The sequence below is a fragment of the Pyrus communis genome, chromosome 1 (genome assembly GCF_963583255.1).
Source record: "Pyrus communis chromosome 1, drPyrComm1.1, whole genome shotgun sequence".
Lineage (NCBI taxonomy): Eukaryota > Viridiplantae > Streptophyta > Magnoliopsida > Rosales > Rosaceae > Pyrus > Pyrus communis.
This window is the reverse complement of record NC_084803.1, coordinates 10409511-10425682: the sequence shown is the minus strand read 5'-3', so window position 1 is coordinate 10425682 and position 16172 is coordinate 10409511. Positions and strand designations below refer to the sequence as shown.

The following is a 16172-nucleotide window of genomic DNA, read 5'->3' as shown; positions in this document are numbered from 1 at the left end:
TGCATTTACATAGTTAGTTTCTATTTATTATAGTGATTTAAACTATTTTCGTGTGTTTGTAGGTTTAAATAACAAAGTTGGCAAGAAAGTGCAATTTGGAGCATTTTAGAGCTATTTTGGGCTTGGAATGGATTGCATATGCATGGAGCAAGGTGGATGGATGAAATTGAAGATCAAAACAGGCTAGGAATGTGCTTATCATCTGGAAGAATTAAATCAAAGACTTGGAGGATAAGGAATCAACCATGAAGAAGGAAACATTATCCAAATTACCTTATCTTATCCAAACCTTATCCAACCTTATCTTATCTTATCCTAACCTAATCTTTTCCTACCTTAATTCCAGCTGCAAAGAGGACTCCTTTTCACATTAAATCACCTAAATATCAGGTTCTAGAAGCCCTATTTTCGTGCCATAAGTTTATGCCACATGTAACCCCTCTAGAAGTTCTAGAATCTGCCACAAGGACCATTCCTTGTCTTCCTTGGAATCTGATTGAAAGTGTCCTTGTTCTTCGGTGATTTGGAGTCCTAATTCATCTCCTTTTCAGCCCAATTTCGTGCCTTCCCTTCATCCTATAAATACATGATGCCGCAACACTCATAAACCACCACCCTCTACCACAATTTCACACCACACCATCCGCCACACCTCAAGAGCCTAAATTCACACAAATTCCCATTGTGCGCATCAAGGAAGGAAGAATGAGCCACCTGGAGTGTTTCTAGGTGTATTCTATCTTTGTTTTTAATGTTTAAGTTTAATTATCTTTGTTTTGCGAACATGAGGAGCTAAACTTGTTTTAGCTAGAGGAGACTTTGAAACCATGATTATATTTGCAATATGAATTGATTACTTTCAGTTGTGATATCATAAATCGTGAATACAATTTACTTAACTGTTTGATTAAGAACTTATTCTAGTGTGTTGATTAAGAGGGCCCGCTTAGTTTGCATGCATGAATTTGATACTAAAATATAAGGGAGTTTCACCTAATCGTTATGAACTTATATTTATAAGTAGTGGAGGTTGCCAGTCACGATCGTGTTAAGTAAATTCCTAACAAGAGTATCATGTTTTTCATAGTTACGAATGCCTTGTCAATGCTTATGATTTTCACAAAGCTTAATGATCTTTGATTGTATCTCTATTATGTTGTTCATGTAGGGAACTATTGAAGAATAATTTGGTTGCCGATGCGTATTCCATCCAATTCAATGACTTAAGGAAAATCTGAGGGTTAATTAGTGTTGTTCACGGTTAATCTGGGGTGTTGAGGTTCATGGTTTATTGGAAAAGCAACCGGAAATCAATTTGTATGCAAGTGTGTCATGTGTGGAGAAGGACCCTCTAGCTAGCTTATCACCCATATTTTTCCCTAATTTCGTCCAAGTTGTTTAGAGTCTTTACAATCTGCTTGTTTTTACCTTAATTTCGTCCAAAATCCAATCCCCTTTTACTTGGTTGTGTCTTTTAGTTAGAATCTGTCCAAATTTATGTTTTTAAGTGTTTTGAGTCAAAGTTAAGTTAGAATTCGTCCAAATCACCGTTTAGAGTCTAGTTTGAGTCTATTTGATTATTTTGTGCTGTTTTGAGTCTTTTTAGTTTGTTTTGAGTCATATAAGTCTAAAGTGTTTTTATGTTTAGTTTTGTGTTTTTAAGTCAGTTTAGAGTAGATTAGCATCCCTTCTAATCCCCGAACTAAAACGATCCCTACTTTCATATACTACAATCATAGGGTTTTAATTTGAGTGTTAGAATATTTCACATCAGAACCAAGACGTAGTAAGAGGGCTAAGATATCAACGTCTTTTGGACCTGTTTTGATTACTTACTTATTAGAAAATGAGCCTCAAACATATAAGGAAGCTATATCCTCTCCAGAAGCTCCATTTTGGAAAAAGGCTATTAATGCTGAAATTGAATCCATCATGCAAAATCATACATGGGAATTGGTGGATTTTCCTCCTGGAAACAAACCTTTAGGTTATAAATGGATTTTCAAAAGGAAGATGAAAGCAGATGGATCTATTGACAAGTACAAAGCAAGACTTGTCACCAAAGGTTATAAGCAAAGAGAAGACTTAGACTATTTTGATGCATAGCCAGTCACGAGGATAACATCCATCCATATGTTGATTGCTATTGCAGCAATTCATAATCTTGAGATTCATCAAATGGATGTCAAGACTGCTTTTCTAAATGGTGATTTGGACGAGGAAATTTATATGGAAAAACCTGAAGGTTTCATAGTGCATGGCCAAGAGAGAAAGGTATGTAGACTTGTTAAATCACTTTATGGTTTAAAACAAGCACCTAAGCAATGGCACCATAAGTTTGACACTACAATGTTGTCAAATGGATTTAAAATAAATGAGTGTGACAAATGTGTTTACACTAAAAACACACAAGAGGGATATGTCATTGTGTGTCTATATGTCGATGATATGCTAATTATTGCTAGTAACCATGAGATTATTAAATCTACCAAAAGAATGTTGGCTAATAAGTTTGATATGAAAGATATGGGAGTTGCAGATGTTATACTAGGAATCAAGATTTCTAGAATGTCTGAATGACTAATTTTATCTCAATCACATTATATTGAGAAAATACTTACAAAATTTAGTAAGTATGTAAGTAGTCATGCAAAAACACCATATGATGTCAATTTGCATTTATCAAAGAATATTGGTCAATGTATATCTCAAAGTGAATATGCACGAATAATTGGTAGTCTAATATACATTACATATTATACACGTCCGGACATTGCATATTCAGTTAACAGATTGAGTAGATACACGAGTAATCCTGGAAAGGATCATTGGAAGGCAATTGTAAGGGTTCTTGGTTATCTGAAATTTACACAGAACTATGGATTGCACTTCACAAGATATCCAGCAGTACTTGAAGGCTTTTGTGATGCTAACTGGATATCCACAAGACTCGAAGTCCACGAGTGGATATGTTTTTACTCTGGGAGGTGGAGCCATTTCATGGAAATCCTCTAAACAAACGTGTATAGCTAGATCCACTATGGAATCTGAGTTCATTGCTTTAGACAAAACAAGGGAAGAAGCTGAACGGCTTCGTAATTTCTTAGAGGATATTCCCAATTGGCTGAAGCCGGTGCCCGCCATATGTATACATTGTGATAGCCAATCAGCGATTGGAAAGGCACAAAATCATATGTATAACGGTAAGTCTCCACACATACGTCGTAGACATAATACCGTTAGGCAACTTCTCTCAAGTGGTATAATTACCATTGATTACATAAGGTCAAAAGAAAATATAGCGGATCCGTTTACTAAAGGTTTGACTAGAGAGCAAGTTTATAAATCATCGAGGGGAATGGGTTTAAAGCCTACATCTTAAGAATCGCCATAATGGCAACCCAACCTAGTTGACTGGAAATCCCAAGATCTAGGTTCAAAAGGGACAACCGAATTGTGGATGATTCAATGGGAGCACTGCGGAGATAATCTCCAACCCATGTCCTATGATGAAACAGTGCTTTCTGCAGCGTGTTTAGGATAAGTTTTGCTTTCAATGATTCCTATACTTGGAAATAACAAGTGGGGTATTGTGCAGGATACTCTTCATGGGATATCACCTACATGAGTGTGAAAAGTGGCCGTTTCTATGAGAATTATAAGGCTAAATTCTCTAAAGCACTCAAGATTACTCGGAATTGTTTAGGGCCAAAATGAACACAACCGTAGAATCATATGTGTTAGGAGGAATACTGTGTGAATATTATTGTCTTGGTTTACATCAACGGCTGAGCAGTTCAAGACATTGCGTTCACTGATTAGCTAGTAAATCCGATAATATTTCACTAAGGAAGGTTCAAAGCCAAAAGCTACCTTTCCCCATACGGTATTTGTCCAATTAAACTCTCTTTAAGTGTCTGCATCTTCATTTGCATTAAATTTTATTAATTTTCATTCATGTGGGGATTGTTCGAAATTTAATAATTTAAATATTAGTATTATTAATATTTAAATATTAAATATTCAAGTGAATGAAAATTAAAATGGAAAAGTGGGTTAGTCTTTGACTGCCTATATATTGCAATATGCAATTGTTCCTTTTTAATTTTATTTTATTATGGAAAATGGTCATGGAAAGGTTTGACCGGCAGATTTTCAAGGGTTGTGTATGTTTGAACAAAGGTTGCAGCTTTTTGTCATTTGCAAACAGATGTAAGATTCAACAAAGGGTTCATCCCTTGACTTCGAAGCAGACGCAACCTCTATCCTTTGGAAGCAGACGCATCCTTTGAAAATAGGGCATATTAATGCCTATAAATAGACCACCAAGTCAAGCATTTTAGATATAGTTTTGCATCCATAAATCATATAGAAATTAGAGTAGTTTAGTGTTCAAGAAAGAGAGGGTTTTAAACACTTTTGGTTCGCTGTTCTTTGTGGATTGGAGTGCTACTTTCGCAAAGAGAATCATCATTGTATCCTGGGAGACATTTGCCAACACAAACCTTGAGGCACCACCGAGGGGCAATCTTGTCTTAAGGCTATAGAATTAAATTTTAGCCTCGATATCTTAAGGTTCTTCTATTCCTTGTTTTTCTTGCATTTATAGAGATTCTATTGTGTGTTATTTAATAGTTTATTGTGAACACGAAAAATTCCTGAAACAAGAAACAAGAATACGCGTACAAAAATAATATTTTTGTGTTTAATGATTTTGGGGTTACGATCTCTCTCAAATTTGGTCCTCTGATTCTATCTTCGTAGGGTGTAGGTTTGTGGATGAGTTATTGATCCAAAGGGCCGTCGGGGCTTGATCTAAGGATGAACAGTTGATGAACGGATCTTCAAGGGGCATTGGGCTTGATCTTGAAGAATGGGTGTATGGGTTTGTTGAGGTTGTTGATCCAAAGGGCCGTTAGGGCTTGATCTTAGGATGAACAGTTGATGAATGGATCTTCAAGGGGCGTTGGGCTTGATCTTGAAGAATGGGTGTATGGATTTCTTCAAGGGCTTTTGGGCTTGATCTTGAAGGTTGATGGATGAGCAGATCTTCAAGGGGCGTTTGGGCTTAGTCTTGAAGAACGATTGGATGTGTGGATTTGTTGAGGTTGTTGATCCAAAGGGCCGTTGGGGCTTGATCTTAGGATGAACAGATGATGAATGATGAACACTTTCTTCAAGGGGCCGTCGGGGCTTGATCTTGAGTTGGTGGGAGTTCTTCAAGGGCCGTTGGGGCTTGATCTTGAAGGAGGATTTGACGAAGAACAAAGAGTGCTTTCTTGATCCTTCGGGATTTTCTTGAGAGCTTTAGAACTTTAAGGCTTCAAGGTTTTGGTCCCCCCCTATTCCTCTTGATGGAGAAGCCTATTTATAGGCTTTGAGAGTGAATCACCACCATTCATTTTTTTGGTGAAGTGAGTGGAGGTTGTAGGTGAAGTGAGTGGAGGTTGTAGGTGAAGTAAGTGGATGTTGTTGGTGAAGTAAGTGTGTGAGGTTGGTGAAGTAAATAAATGTTGTAATTTTAATACATTGGTTAACATTTATTTTACTGAAATTTCGATGTCTACATTTATAATAAAATATATAGCAGTTTTTCCATAGCTTTTTCCAACATCTTGTATATGATTTTTTTTTTATTCTTAGAAATCTTAATTAAAAAGCTTAATCAATTTCATGTATAATCCACCGCCAGCGACCCACAACAATTTTCAGGATATGGTCTTTGAGTTCGACTCTCTGGAGCTCATCAGCAACATCAAGGGTGACTTCAAGAACGGAAACTGGACCATTTTTCCCTTGCTAATCCAAATTCGAAATTTCTCCAATCGTTTTCATTCGATTAACTGGCGGTGGTTCCTCGTCAAGCGAATTGTGCAACCGATTGGGTTGCTTTGCAATGTAAAAGAGGGATGCATTCTGATGTTTGGGTCATAAGGCCCCCATCCTCTCTGGTTCCCCCCCCCCCCCAAGTGGCGGATCCACAGAGGGACCTGAGAGGTCCCAGGACCCTTCGACGACCCTAAATCGCTACTAGAAATTTTCTGGGGACCCCTCATGCAGTGCAGGTTGCAGGTGCGACATCTTCTTATCGGAGAAGATGACCGGAGAAGAAAGAAAATAATTGGCCCAAAACAACAGAGTTTTGGCCAATTGTTTTAAATTATTTTTTAAATCCCACCCAAAGTGTTTGCCCATTATTTTAAATCCCTCCCCTAACCCACATCATTCCCCACTGTCCCACCCTTCCCCCATTTCCCGTTGTTCTGCTTCCCCCAATGCCCAATAACATATTCACCCAAATTTCTTTTCTGCTTCCCCCAATGCCCAGCTTTAACATATTCATCCAATTTCCAATCCCCAACTCCTCAGATTTCAAAACCCTAAAATTCTAAATCCCACACCCAATCCCATATTATAATTTTATTACTCTAATATCATACCTCCCCAAATCTCTAGGTCACCACTATTTGGTTCACAATTCAAGTAAGTTTTTTGGTATTCTAATCTAATCTCAATTAAATTATATTAGATATTGATGAAGATTTTTAGTCTATTATTGATATGATTGTTGATATGTTTTATGTTTATACTCATTTGATCATTAGAATTTAGATGGAAATTTTGTTTATTGGGTAATTGGTATATGTTTGTATTTTTTGTTAAATGTGTAGTTTAGAAATAAGAAATAAGGAATTTTTGTTTATTGGTTGATAGGTATATGTTTTGTGTTTTTGGTTAAATGTGTAGTTTAGAAATAAGAAATATGGAAAGATTTTTCAAGCCAAAGCCAATAGCACCATCTACTTGTTCGGGTAGTTCGAGCTCAAGACAAATTGAGTGTGACATTGATTTTAATAATCTTGAGAGAGACCCGGGAAAAAGAATTCGAATGAAGGACTATCCTTCTAATATTCAAGATGAGGTCCGCAGAGCATATTTGCAAATGGGACCTTGTAGGCCTACAAAGTATGAGTTCCCATACACTTTGCATGCAAAGAAAAAGCGACGATTTGTTGTTTCGTGGTTTGAAGAATATGATTGGTTGGAGTATAGTATATCTAAAGATGCGGCATTTTGTCTTCATTGCTATCTCTTTAAAATCAACTTTTCACAATTAGGAAGCGATGCCTTCACTGGGGTAGGCTTTAAGAAATGGAAGAATGCAAGAGAATGTTTTGACAAACATGTTGGTCCTATTGGTAGTTTCCACAATAAAGCTAGAGAAGCGGCTAGTTATCTAATGAACCAAAAGACACATATTGAAGCAGTTGTGATCAAACAATCAGAAGAAGAGTGTATGAAATATCGTCTTTGCTTGAATGCATCAATAGATTGCACTAAGTTCTTGTTGCGACAAGGCCTTCCTTTTCGTGGCCATGATGAAAGTGTCACTTCGAATAATAGGGGGAATTATTTAGAGCTCTTGCAATTCCTTGCAGATCATGATGAGAAAATAAAGGAAGTTGTGTTGGAAAATGCTCCGGGAAATCTCAAGCTAATAGCTCATTCAATTCAAAAAGATATTGTCAATTCATGTGCCTTCGAAACTATTAAGGCTATTATGAAAGAAGTGAAAGAGAGTAAATTCTTTTCTATAATGGTAGATGAATCACGTGATATTTCAACAAAGGAGCAAATGGCGGTGATTTTGCGTTATGTGGACAACAAAGGTCAAGTAATTGAAAGGTTCGTGGGAGTCCAACATGTTACCGAAACAACTTCAAGTAAACTAAAGGAGTCCATTGATGAGTTCTTGAAACTACATGACTTGAGCTACTCCAACCTACGAGGTCAAGGTTATGATGGTGCGAGTAATATGAGAGGTGAGTTCAATGGCCTTAAAAAAAAAATTTTGGATGAAGAAAGTTGTGCATTTTATGTTCATTGTTTTGCTCATCAACTACAATTAGCTCTTGTTGCCGTAGCAAAGAAAAACTCCGATGTTGCCGCTTTTTTCACATTGACTAATAGTTTGGTAAATGTTGTTGGATGCTCATGTAAGCGTCGTGATGCACTTAGAGAGAAACAACAAGAAAATCTCTTGAAAGCTATTGAAAATGATTGTCTTGAAACGGGGCAAGGGTTAAATCAAGAAACTAGTCTCAAACGTGCTGGGGATACACGGTGGAATTCACATTATGGTGCTTTGATTAGTTTGATTACAATGTTCTCATCTGTGGTGGATGTGCTTGACATGATTGTTGAAGATTGCTACAATGATAGTGCTGGTGAAGCAAAAAGGTTATTAAAAGATTTACAATCTTTTGAGTTTGTGTTCCTCCTCTTTTTGATGAAATCCATATTAGGAGTTACAAACGATTTGTCACAAGCATTGCAAAAAAAAGGTCAAGAGATTGTGAATGCAATGGCTTTAGTCAAGACATGTAAAGAACAACTACGTTGCATGAGGAATGATGAAAATTTTGATCTTTTGGTTGATAAAGTATCATCTTTTTGTATTGAACATGAAATTGAGGTGCCTAATATGGATGATTTATATGTCATTCAAGGGAAGTCATTGCGTAAGGCTCCAAGAAAGACCAATCATCATCATTACAAAGTGGAGCTCTTTTTCGAGATCATTGATTTCCAACTTACAGAATTAGATGATCGCTTCGCTGAAGGTAATACCGAATTGCTTATTTGCTTGGCATGCTTGAGTCCGAATGATTCATTTGTAGCTTTTGATAAAGAGAAGCTTGTTCGCCTTGCTCATATGTATCCTAAAGATTTCACGGATCGAGATAGATTGGCACTTCAAGATCAACTTGATATTTACATTCATTTTGTGCGTTCTGATAATGATTTTTCTCAATTGCGGGGAATTAATGAGCTTGCTAAGAAAATGGTGGAGAAAGGGTTGCATCGAACATTTGCATATGTATATTTGCTTGTTCAGTTGGCTTTGGTTTTACCGGTTGCAACTGCTTCAGTGGAGAGGGCATTTTCCGCTATGAATATCATTAAGGGTCCACTTCGCAACAAAATGGGAGATCAATGGTTGAGTGACAGCTTAGTTGTTTACATTGAGAAAGATGTTTTTTCATGTATTGGTAATGAAGCTATCATGGAACATTTTCAGACCATGAAACCTCGTCGTGGACGCTTGAATTAGGATTTTATAGCTTGTAATATTGTTATGCAAATGATTTTTGAATAAAATGTATTATATTTAACTTTTCAATGTTATTTTTATCTATAAATTTTTTAACCTTTATTATTGGGACCCCCCGAGTTTAAAATCCTGGATCCGCCACTGCCCCCCCCAATAAAACTTTGGAAGCTGCGTTTGGGAAAGATAGTAGATTGGAACTCAGCCTCGCTTTTGTGTCGTGCTCTACCTGTTCTGTCTTTCTTCCTTGTATTGCTATTTGGCTTCTGGGCTCTGCCCTTAATGAAATCCTACCTCTTGTCCAAAAAATAAAAAATAAAAAATCGTTAGAGGGAGAGCGCGACTGGTGTTGCAACAAAATGGGACAAGATATGTTGGTGAAAATTCTACTATCTCTGCCTCCCAAAACTCTGATGCAATTCAAATGTGTCTTTAATATGGAAAGTAAATCGGTAGACCTTTTGTATTCCGTCCCAAAATTTAGTTTAATTTCATTTTTTGAAGTATTTCAGAGATTGAGATATACATTCATTGTATCTATATTTTGGGTAAATATCAGTTTACTACCCTCAAGTTTCATGGTTTTCAACATTTGGTACATGAAGTTTTTTTCGTCCCAGAGTCATATCTAAAGTGTTAATTTTGGGACAGTCTCATACATCCGTTAGTCAAACTGTTAACTCTGCCTTTAACTGATGATGTGACGCCTATGTGGACAATGACTGGACGCCACGTGTCATTAAAGGATCCACGTGGAAATTAAGAATTCAAAACAATAATTATTTAAAGAAAAGTTAAAAAAAAAACAAAAAAAAAAAAACAAAAAAAAAACAAAAAACAAAAGCAAAACCCAGATTGTCTTCCCTAAATCCCCCCGTGCCCACCCTCCCACCCCCATCATTCGCAACCACTTCCCTCCTCACCCTCCCTCCCTCACTTTTCCCTTGTCAAAATCTCGAGCACCTTGACCTCTCCCAAAACCTTCTCACCAGCACCCTCCCTGCCACTCTCCCTAACCTCAAATACCTCAACCTCACCGGAAACAATTTCTCCGGACCAATTCCCGACTCCTTAGACCGCTTCCAGAAACTCGAGGTCCTCTCTCTCGTCTACAATCTCATCGAAAGCACCATCCCTCCGTTTCTCGGCAACATTTCCACACTAAAAATGCTCAACCTTTCTTACAACCTATTTCACTCGGGTCGGATCCCGGTCGAGCTCGGCAATTTGACGAACCTTGAGGTGCTTTAGCTCACCGAGTGAAGCTTAGTTGGCGAGATTCTCGACTCACTGGGTCGTCTCAAAAACCTCAAGGATTTAGACCTCGCCATCAACGGCTTCGAAGGGATGGTGGAATGGGAGAAGGAGGGCGACGACGGGATTTTTGGGGATGGGAGAAGTAGGTGGGCTCGGGTGGCGACGACGAGATTTTTGGGAGGGATGATGGGGGATGGGAGAAGGTGGGATAGAGGTGCAATGGGGAGGGAAGTGGTTGCGGGTGATAGAGGTGGGAAGGTGGGCATGGGGGGATTTAGGGAAGACAATCTGGGTTTTGCTTTTGGTTTTTTTTTTTTTTTTTTTTTTAACTTTTCTTTAAATAATTATTTTTTTGAATTTTTAATTTCCACGTGGATCCCTTCATGACACATGGTGTACAGTCGTTGTCCACATAGGCGCCACATCATCAGTTAAAGGCAGAGTTAATAGTTTGACTAACGGATGTATGAGACTGTCCCAAAATTAACACTTTAGATATGACTCTGGGACGAAAAAAATTTTATGTACCAAATGTTGAAAATCACGAAACTTAAGAGTAGTAAACTGATATTTACCCAAAATATAGATACAATGAATGCATATCTCAATACATTAAAATTGACATGATTCAGATCTACTCTAAGAAATGCAAATATTATACATTTTTTTTTCAAATAATGTATCTTCATAGTATAATGCAGGCTAAAATCAAGGTATAATCCACATTATGCCATGTTGACACGATGTGACAGAAGAAATGAACTCGGGTTAAAATCAAATAACATGTTCCATGAGGCCCACAAAGAAAGCAATGGATGATATTATGTGGGCCCAACTTTTGAGGTACAGGGTTGAAGAAACACATCTCTCACACTCGGTCTATCATCACTGTCGTAGAGCAGAACACAAAACCAGCAGGTGCGGCCTCCATCGACTCCTTCTCCGGCGGGGGTCTCTTTCGTCTCCGGTAATTTCTGCAACAAGTAATTAAAATCTTTACTTACTAATCCTAATCAGTTTCTATGGTGATGATATGCACACACGCAGATCAGGATGTATGTAATTGGACCTTGCTTCCGAGAATTAATCAAAGATTTGATCTAAAATCTGAATTAGTTTACTGTTTGTGATTTTTTCTTCTTAGAAATATTAATTAAAAAAATTTCATAATTTGTTGTTTATCGTTAGAGAGAGAGCGCGAGGAGTGTTGCAGCGGCAAAATGAAAATGGGACAAGATATGTTGGTGAAAATCCTACTAACTCTGCCTCCCAAAACTCTGATGCGATTCAAATGTGTCTCTAAATGGTGGTCTGCTCTCATCAACAATGCGGGTTTTCTGTCAAAGCACCTCTCCAACTCCGCGAACAACAATCTCACCACTCTCCACGTCTTTTTGGCGCGATTAGTAGTGCAGCGGCAGCATGAGGAGGAGGAGGAGGAGGAGGAGACCACTAAGAAGGAGGAGACTGAAGAAGTATTATCATTTCTTGAGTTTTTCAAAGACGATGATAATACTGATGACGAGCATAGCAATAGCTGCTCTCTTGTTGGTGTCCAGGACATCATTATTCCTCAATCTTTGATTCAAAATATCGGAGTGCCGGAACAACAATTTCGTATCCAAGGCCACTGCAATGGCATTGTTTTACTATCTAGTGAGAGTGGCCTAGTTTTATGCAATCCCGGAATTGGGGAATTCAATCGTATTCCCGATGAGCCATGCCTTCCAATGTGGCCCTTGGACCAGCCGGATGATTACGATCGGCAAGAACATATGGAAACTGGTTTTCATACTGGATTTGGCTATGATCCCATGTCTAATGAGTACAAAGTTGTGACCTTTACTACTTATTTTCAAGAGGTAGATGAAGACTGCCGGACATTTCTTAGTCGGCACAAGGCAGTAGTATACACCATGGGTTGTGATTTTTGGGAAGAGATCAACACAGATTCTTTAGAAACCGAAACTACTTTGTTTTGGCCTGAGGATTTCCAGATGTCCTTCAAGGGAATGTGTTATTGGCTGGGAATTGAGCAAGATAAGGAATTATGTCCATTTGACGGAGTTGGGCATCGATTCCATGCGAATGGGAAATTGATCATTTCCTTCGATACAAGTCGTGAGGTATTTCACGGTATACCCTTACCATCTGAGCTCCAACAGTTTGTGCGGTCGAATCACCTCTATTTGAAGCTTACTGTTTGGAATGAATCAGTTGCTTTTTTTGCCCTTAGTGTGGACCATCGTCGATATCCTGAACCTTATGAAATGTGGGTGATGGATGATGACTTTAAGGGTGCTTGGACAAAACACTTGACCATTGAGGGCACAGATGATCAGATACGTAGGTCTGGACCTGTGGCGTTGTGGGGCGATGAGTGGCTTATGGTTGACAGTGATGGACACGTAGTTTTCTTTAATCTTTGTACCAAAAAGCTTAAGCATATTCCCATTGAAACAGAAGATAAAGATAGTATTATTGTTTATGTGAATAGCATAGTTTCGGTCATGGGACGCAGCCACAAGCTTAAGAGCATAGAGAATACTTGCTCAGATAAAGATGAAGATGCGATGGTGGTGGTAGACGGGAAGAGGGAAAGTTGCCGGAGGTTGTACTCGTATTCGGTTTGGGCCATTCCACCGGCTGATGTTTCCCATAGAATCAAGAAGGTGATGGAGGGCCTCCAGGCAGAGTTTGGTGGGCCGGAGATCGAACCTCACATCCCCATCCTGGGATCCATCCAGATGATGAGTCGTGAGGATGCCCTTAACAAGTTTAGATTTGCTCCTATGGATGACATCGTTGCTAAAGTTGATCGGGTGGTTACTAAGAATTACTATCACCAGTGTGTTTCATTATTGATGGATCGAGAGGTATATATTTTCTCGATCCCTTTTTAATACATATTGATTTTCTTGATGTTTTGTTTTGTTCTGTTTTGTTTCCTTTTCATCTTTCTCGTTTTGGTTTGAGCTTGAATAGACTCACTTATCATTACACCTTCTTTTCTTAGTTGTTTGAAAATGCCCAACGTTGGAGCTACCATTTCGGTTTCTACAACAGTAAGTTGTTGTTTACCGTGACTTAATTTCTTAAAGTGTTGACGGGAATGTACGTATGTAATCTGCGTGTGTGCAATATTTGATGCAGGTTCTATGCCATATTTGAGTCTCCTCTACGGGAAGTTGACGGAAGAAGAAAGGAAAAAAGCTGGAGAAATTGTTAATATTCTCGACGAGAGCATTACTAGCTTGACCTTCCCCATAACTCACTTTGCATTGTATGAAATAGACTACGATGACAGATCTCTGAAATCTTGGACCAAGATTGCTGAAATCGGTCGTTAGACAAGCTCTCCGGTTGCATATATATGCATAGCACTTGGCACACTACAAAAAATATGGGCACTGCACACAATAAATTATTGTGTGCCCTTTGAGGCCAAAGAGCACCAACATATGTGCTTGTAGACAAATAGCAACAATGTAGCAACAATAATTTTATGTGTGCCCTTTATGAGTGTGTCCTTTGGCCGAAGGGCACAATATAGTTGTTTGTGTTATCAAGGCAAAGCATTATAGAGCCTAATTTGTGCCTTCATTCTGATAGGTCTGACAGCCCTTTTCAACTGATTGGGCACTTCTGTGTAATCGTGCCCTATACCAAATTTATTTAAAAAGAATTGAATTTTTTTTTCTTTTCACATGAATTACATCCGGATTCTTGCCCACTCACATACTAATTATATCGATCTATAATTAATAAACCTTAAACTGCATCAGTTGAGAAGAAATTTGAAAAGAAGAAAAGAAAAAGAAAAAAAAAAGACCTTAACTCAAATTCATGAATTGGGTGAGGTACTAAGATTAGAAACAATATCTGAAGAGAAATTCGAATGAGTTTAACTAGGTAATTTATACTAAGTGAATGAAGTTGTCTAACATTTTACAAGATAACAGCATCTAAAATCTACCAAAATTGAGGTCCTTCAATCTCAACCTCCGCATGAATATCATCTAGTATTAGCGCCAATATATTTCTCTGGATAACCTCCACTGTCACTTTTTCTGCTAGCATTATACACAAAATACAAGAGAGATTGGAGAGAGAGAGAGAGAGAGAGAGATTCGGTGAGAAATGAAGAGAGAAGTGATGGTGGGTAAATAAGAGAGAGTGGAGTGGTAAGTGATTACACGGACATTACTATCAACCAACAATGCCTGATGACCAAGTAAAATATAGTAACTACCAAGACCATAACGCAACGAGGTGCACAAAAGGGATATTGCACGCATGCAAAATATCCCATCCAAACAACAACCGGTCATCACCACATGCAATATGTGTGACACATTCAGAGAAACCGAAAACGACATTCAAAGTCCACGAGTCTGACGCATAGGATTTGACAAAAGGATTTAAGAAATATTTTTGACCCACATGCAGCCGACCAAATTCCTAACAAACTTTCGTTTAAGAATCACTAAAGATGGACACACAATTCGGACTGAGAAGGAAGCCCCTTCTTGGTGACATGTTGCACTATTGAAATCCTCTGACTTGGAATGGGGGCAAGGTGAAAGAACAAACGAAATCAAAAAACAAAGACAACTCAAACATGTTAGACTAACATTTAAATTTGGAGGTCATTCCGTGTATGATCCGACACTTCCTCAACCTTAATCTGGTCAATGCATTATCGTGAGTCTAGGGCAAAAGGTTTTCCATTAGCTTAATATTTAATACCTAGTACCGGAGTAAGGTGGTATTCCGGATATCACGGTGGAAATCTTTACAAATACTAAATTTGGAGGTGATGTTTTCCCAAAACAACGTCACCAAAGATGGCTTTTGAACTCTGCCCCGGGCCCATAAGCTTACCTATGTTTTTCCTCAACACTTCTTACTTCGAATAGATTGATAGATTAAACTCTATTCATCGATTAGGAAACAAACAGTATTCATCATCATTACAAATTTTTTTGCATGACGTTCAAGATTGCACCATTGAGTCTGAAATGTCTCTGCTACATTGTACGAAATTGGATCATATACAAGGATAGAATACCAAACAGTACGTATTCTAAAGCTAGAGAAAGGCTGATCAGAATAACGTTACCTCAAAAGTCTTGTCATGACTCAACAACTCTGTGAAGAGTTTGACCTAACGGAGTAGCGACGCTACCATCACCTTGATCCGGGACAATAGATGAAATCCGAGTGACTCCGCTTATATGGCCATACTTGTTCCACAAGACATGAAATTTGACCCAAGGGGTACAACAGATGAATTTGTTGTACCAGTAGAATAGGAAGGCTTTATGTTCTCCCTTCCTAAGGCTCTCCTCGCCTCGACCGGTGAAGTGGAGAATGAGAGTGTTGTATTTTAAGAAGTTCTTGTGTAGCTTTTGAACCTCTTCTTTCGAAGGCTCTCGATCTCCTCGGTTTAGTGTCTCGACGGCCCGTTCGTCGAACAACGCTTTTAGGTCGAGGTTCGACGGGCACCCGGCAAGGGCAGCATCTATTGGGAGACTAGATGAGGAAGTCCCAAGGATAGCTGAGATATCAAGGAAAGTGGGGCTGATAGGGCCGAAGGGAAAGATCATGGTGTTGGTAGCCGAACACCATAAACTCAGGGCCGCCATGAACAACTCTTTATCCATGGTGATCTCCATGGTCGAGAGCTTGATGGCGTCATGAATGCCGAGAGCGTCCCATTCTTTGTCGAAGAATGTTCCCATTTGGTCGACCCAGACGGCCCAAGCTATAGTGGTCGAGGGCCAAGCTCCTTGGGGCCGTG

At 38.6% G+C, this 16172-nt stretch overlaps 2 protein-coding genes across 2 annotated transcripts; both read left to right on the top strand.

The window, feature by feature from the left end:
- Positions 1 to 2878: 2878 nt before the first annotated feature.
- LOC137740979 (uncharacterized) lies at positions 2879 to 9115 on the top strand. The gene is made up of 3 exons (XM_068480822.1): positions 2879 to 3203; positions 7119 to 7823; positions 7926 to 9115. The coding sequence occupies exons 1-3, from the start codon at positions 2879 to 2881 to the stop codon at positions 9113 to 9115; spliced, it is 2220 nt and encodes a 739-aa protein (XP_068336923.1).
- Positions 9116 to 11238: 2123 nt separating this feature from the next.
- On the top strand, positions 11239 to 14022 carry LOC137709940 (F-box/kelch-repeat protein At3g06240-like). The gene is made up of 4 exons (XM_068448919.1): positions 11239 to 11336; positions 11558 to 13245; positions 13386 to 13434; positions 13523 to 14022. Exons 2-4 carry the CDS (start codon positions 11590 to 11592, stop codon positions 13717 to 13719), a joined length of 1902 nt encoding a protein of 633 aa, XP_068305020.1. The 5' UTR covers positions 11239 to 11336; positions 11558 to 11589; the 3' UTR covers positions 13720 to 14022.
- The last annotated feature ends 2150 nt before the right edge of the window (positions 14023 to 16172 follow it).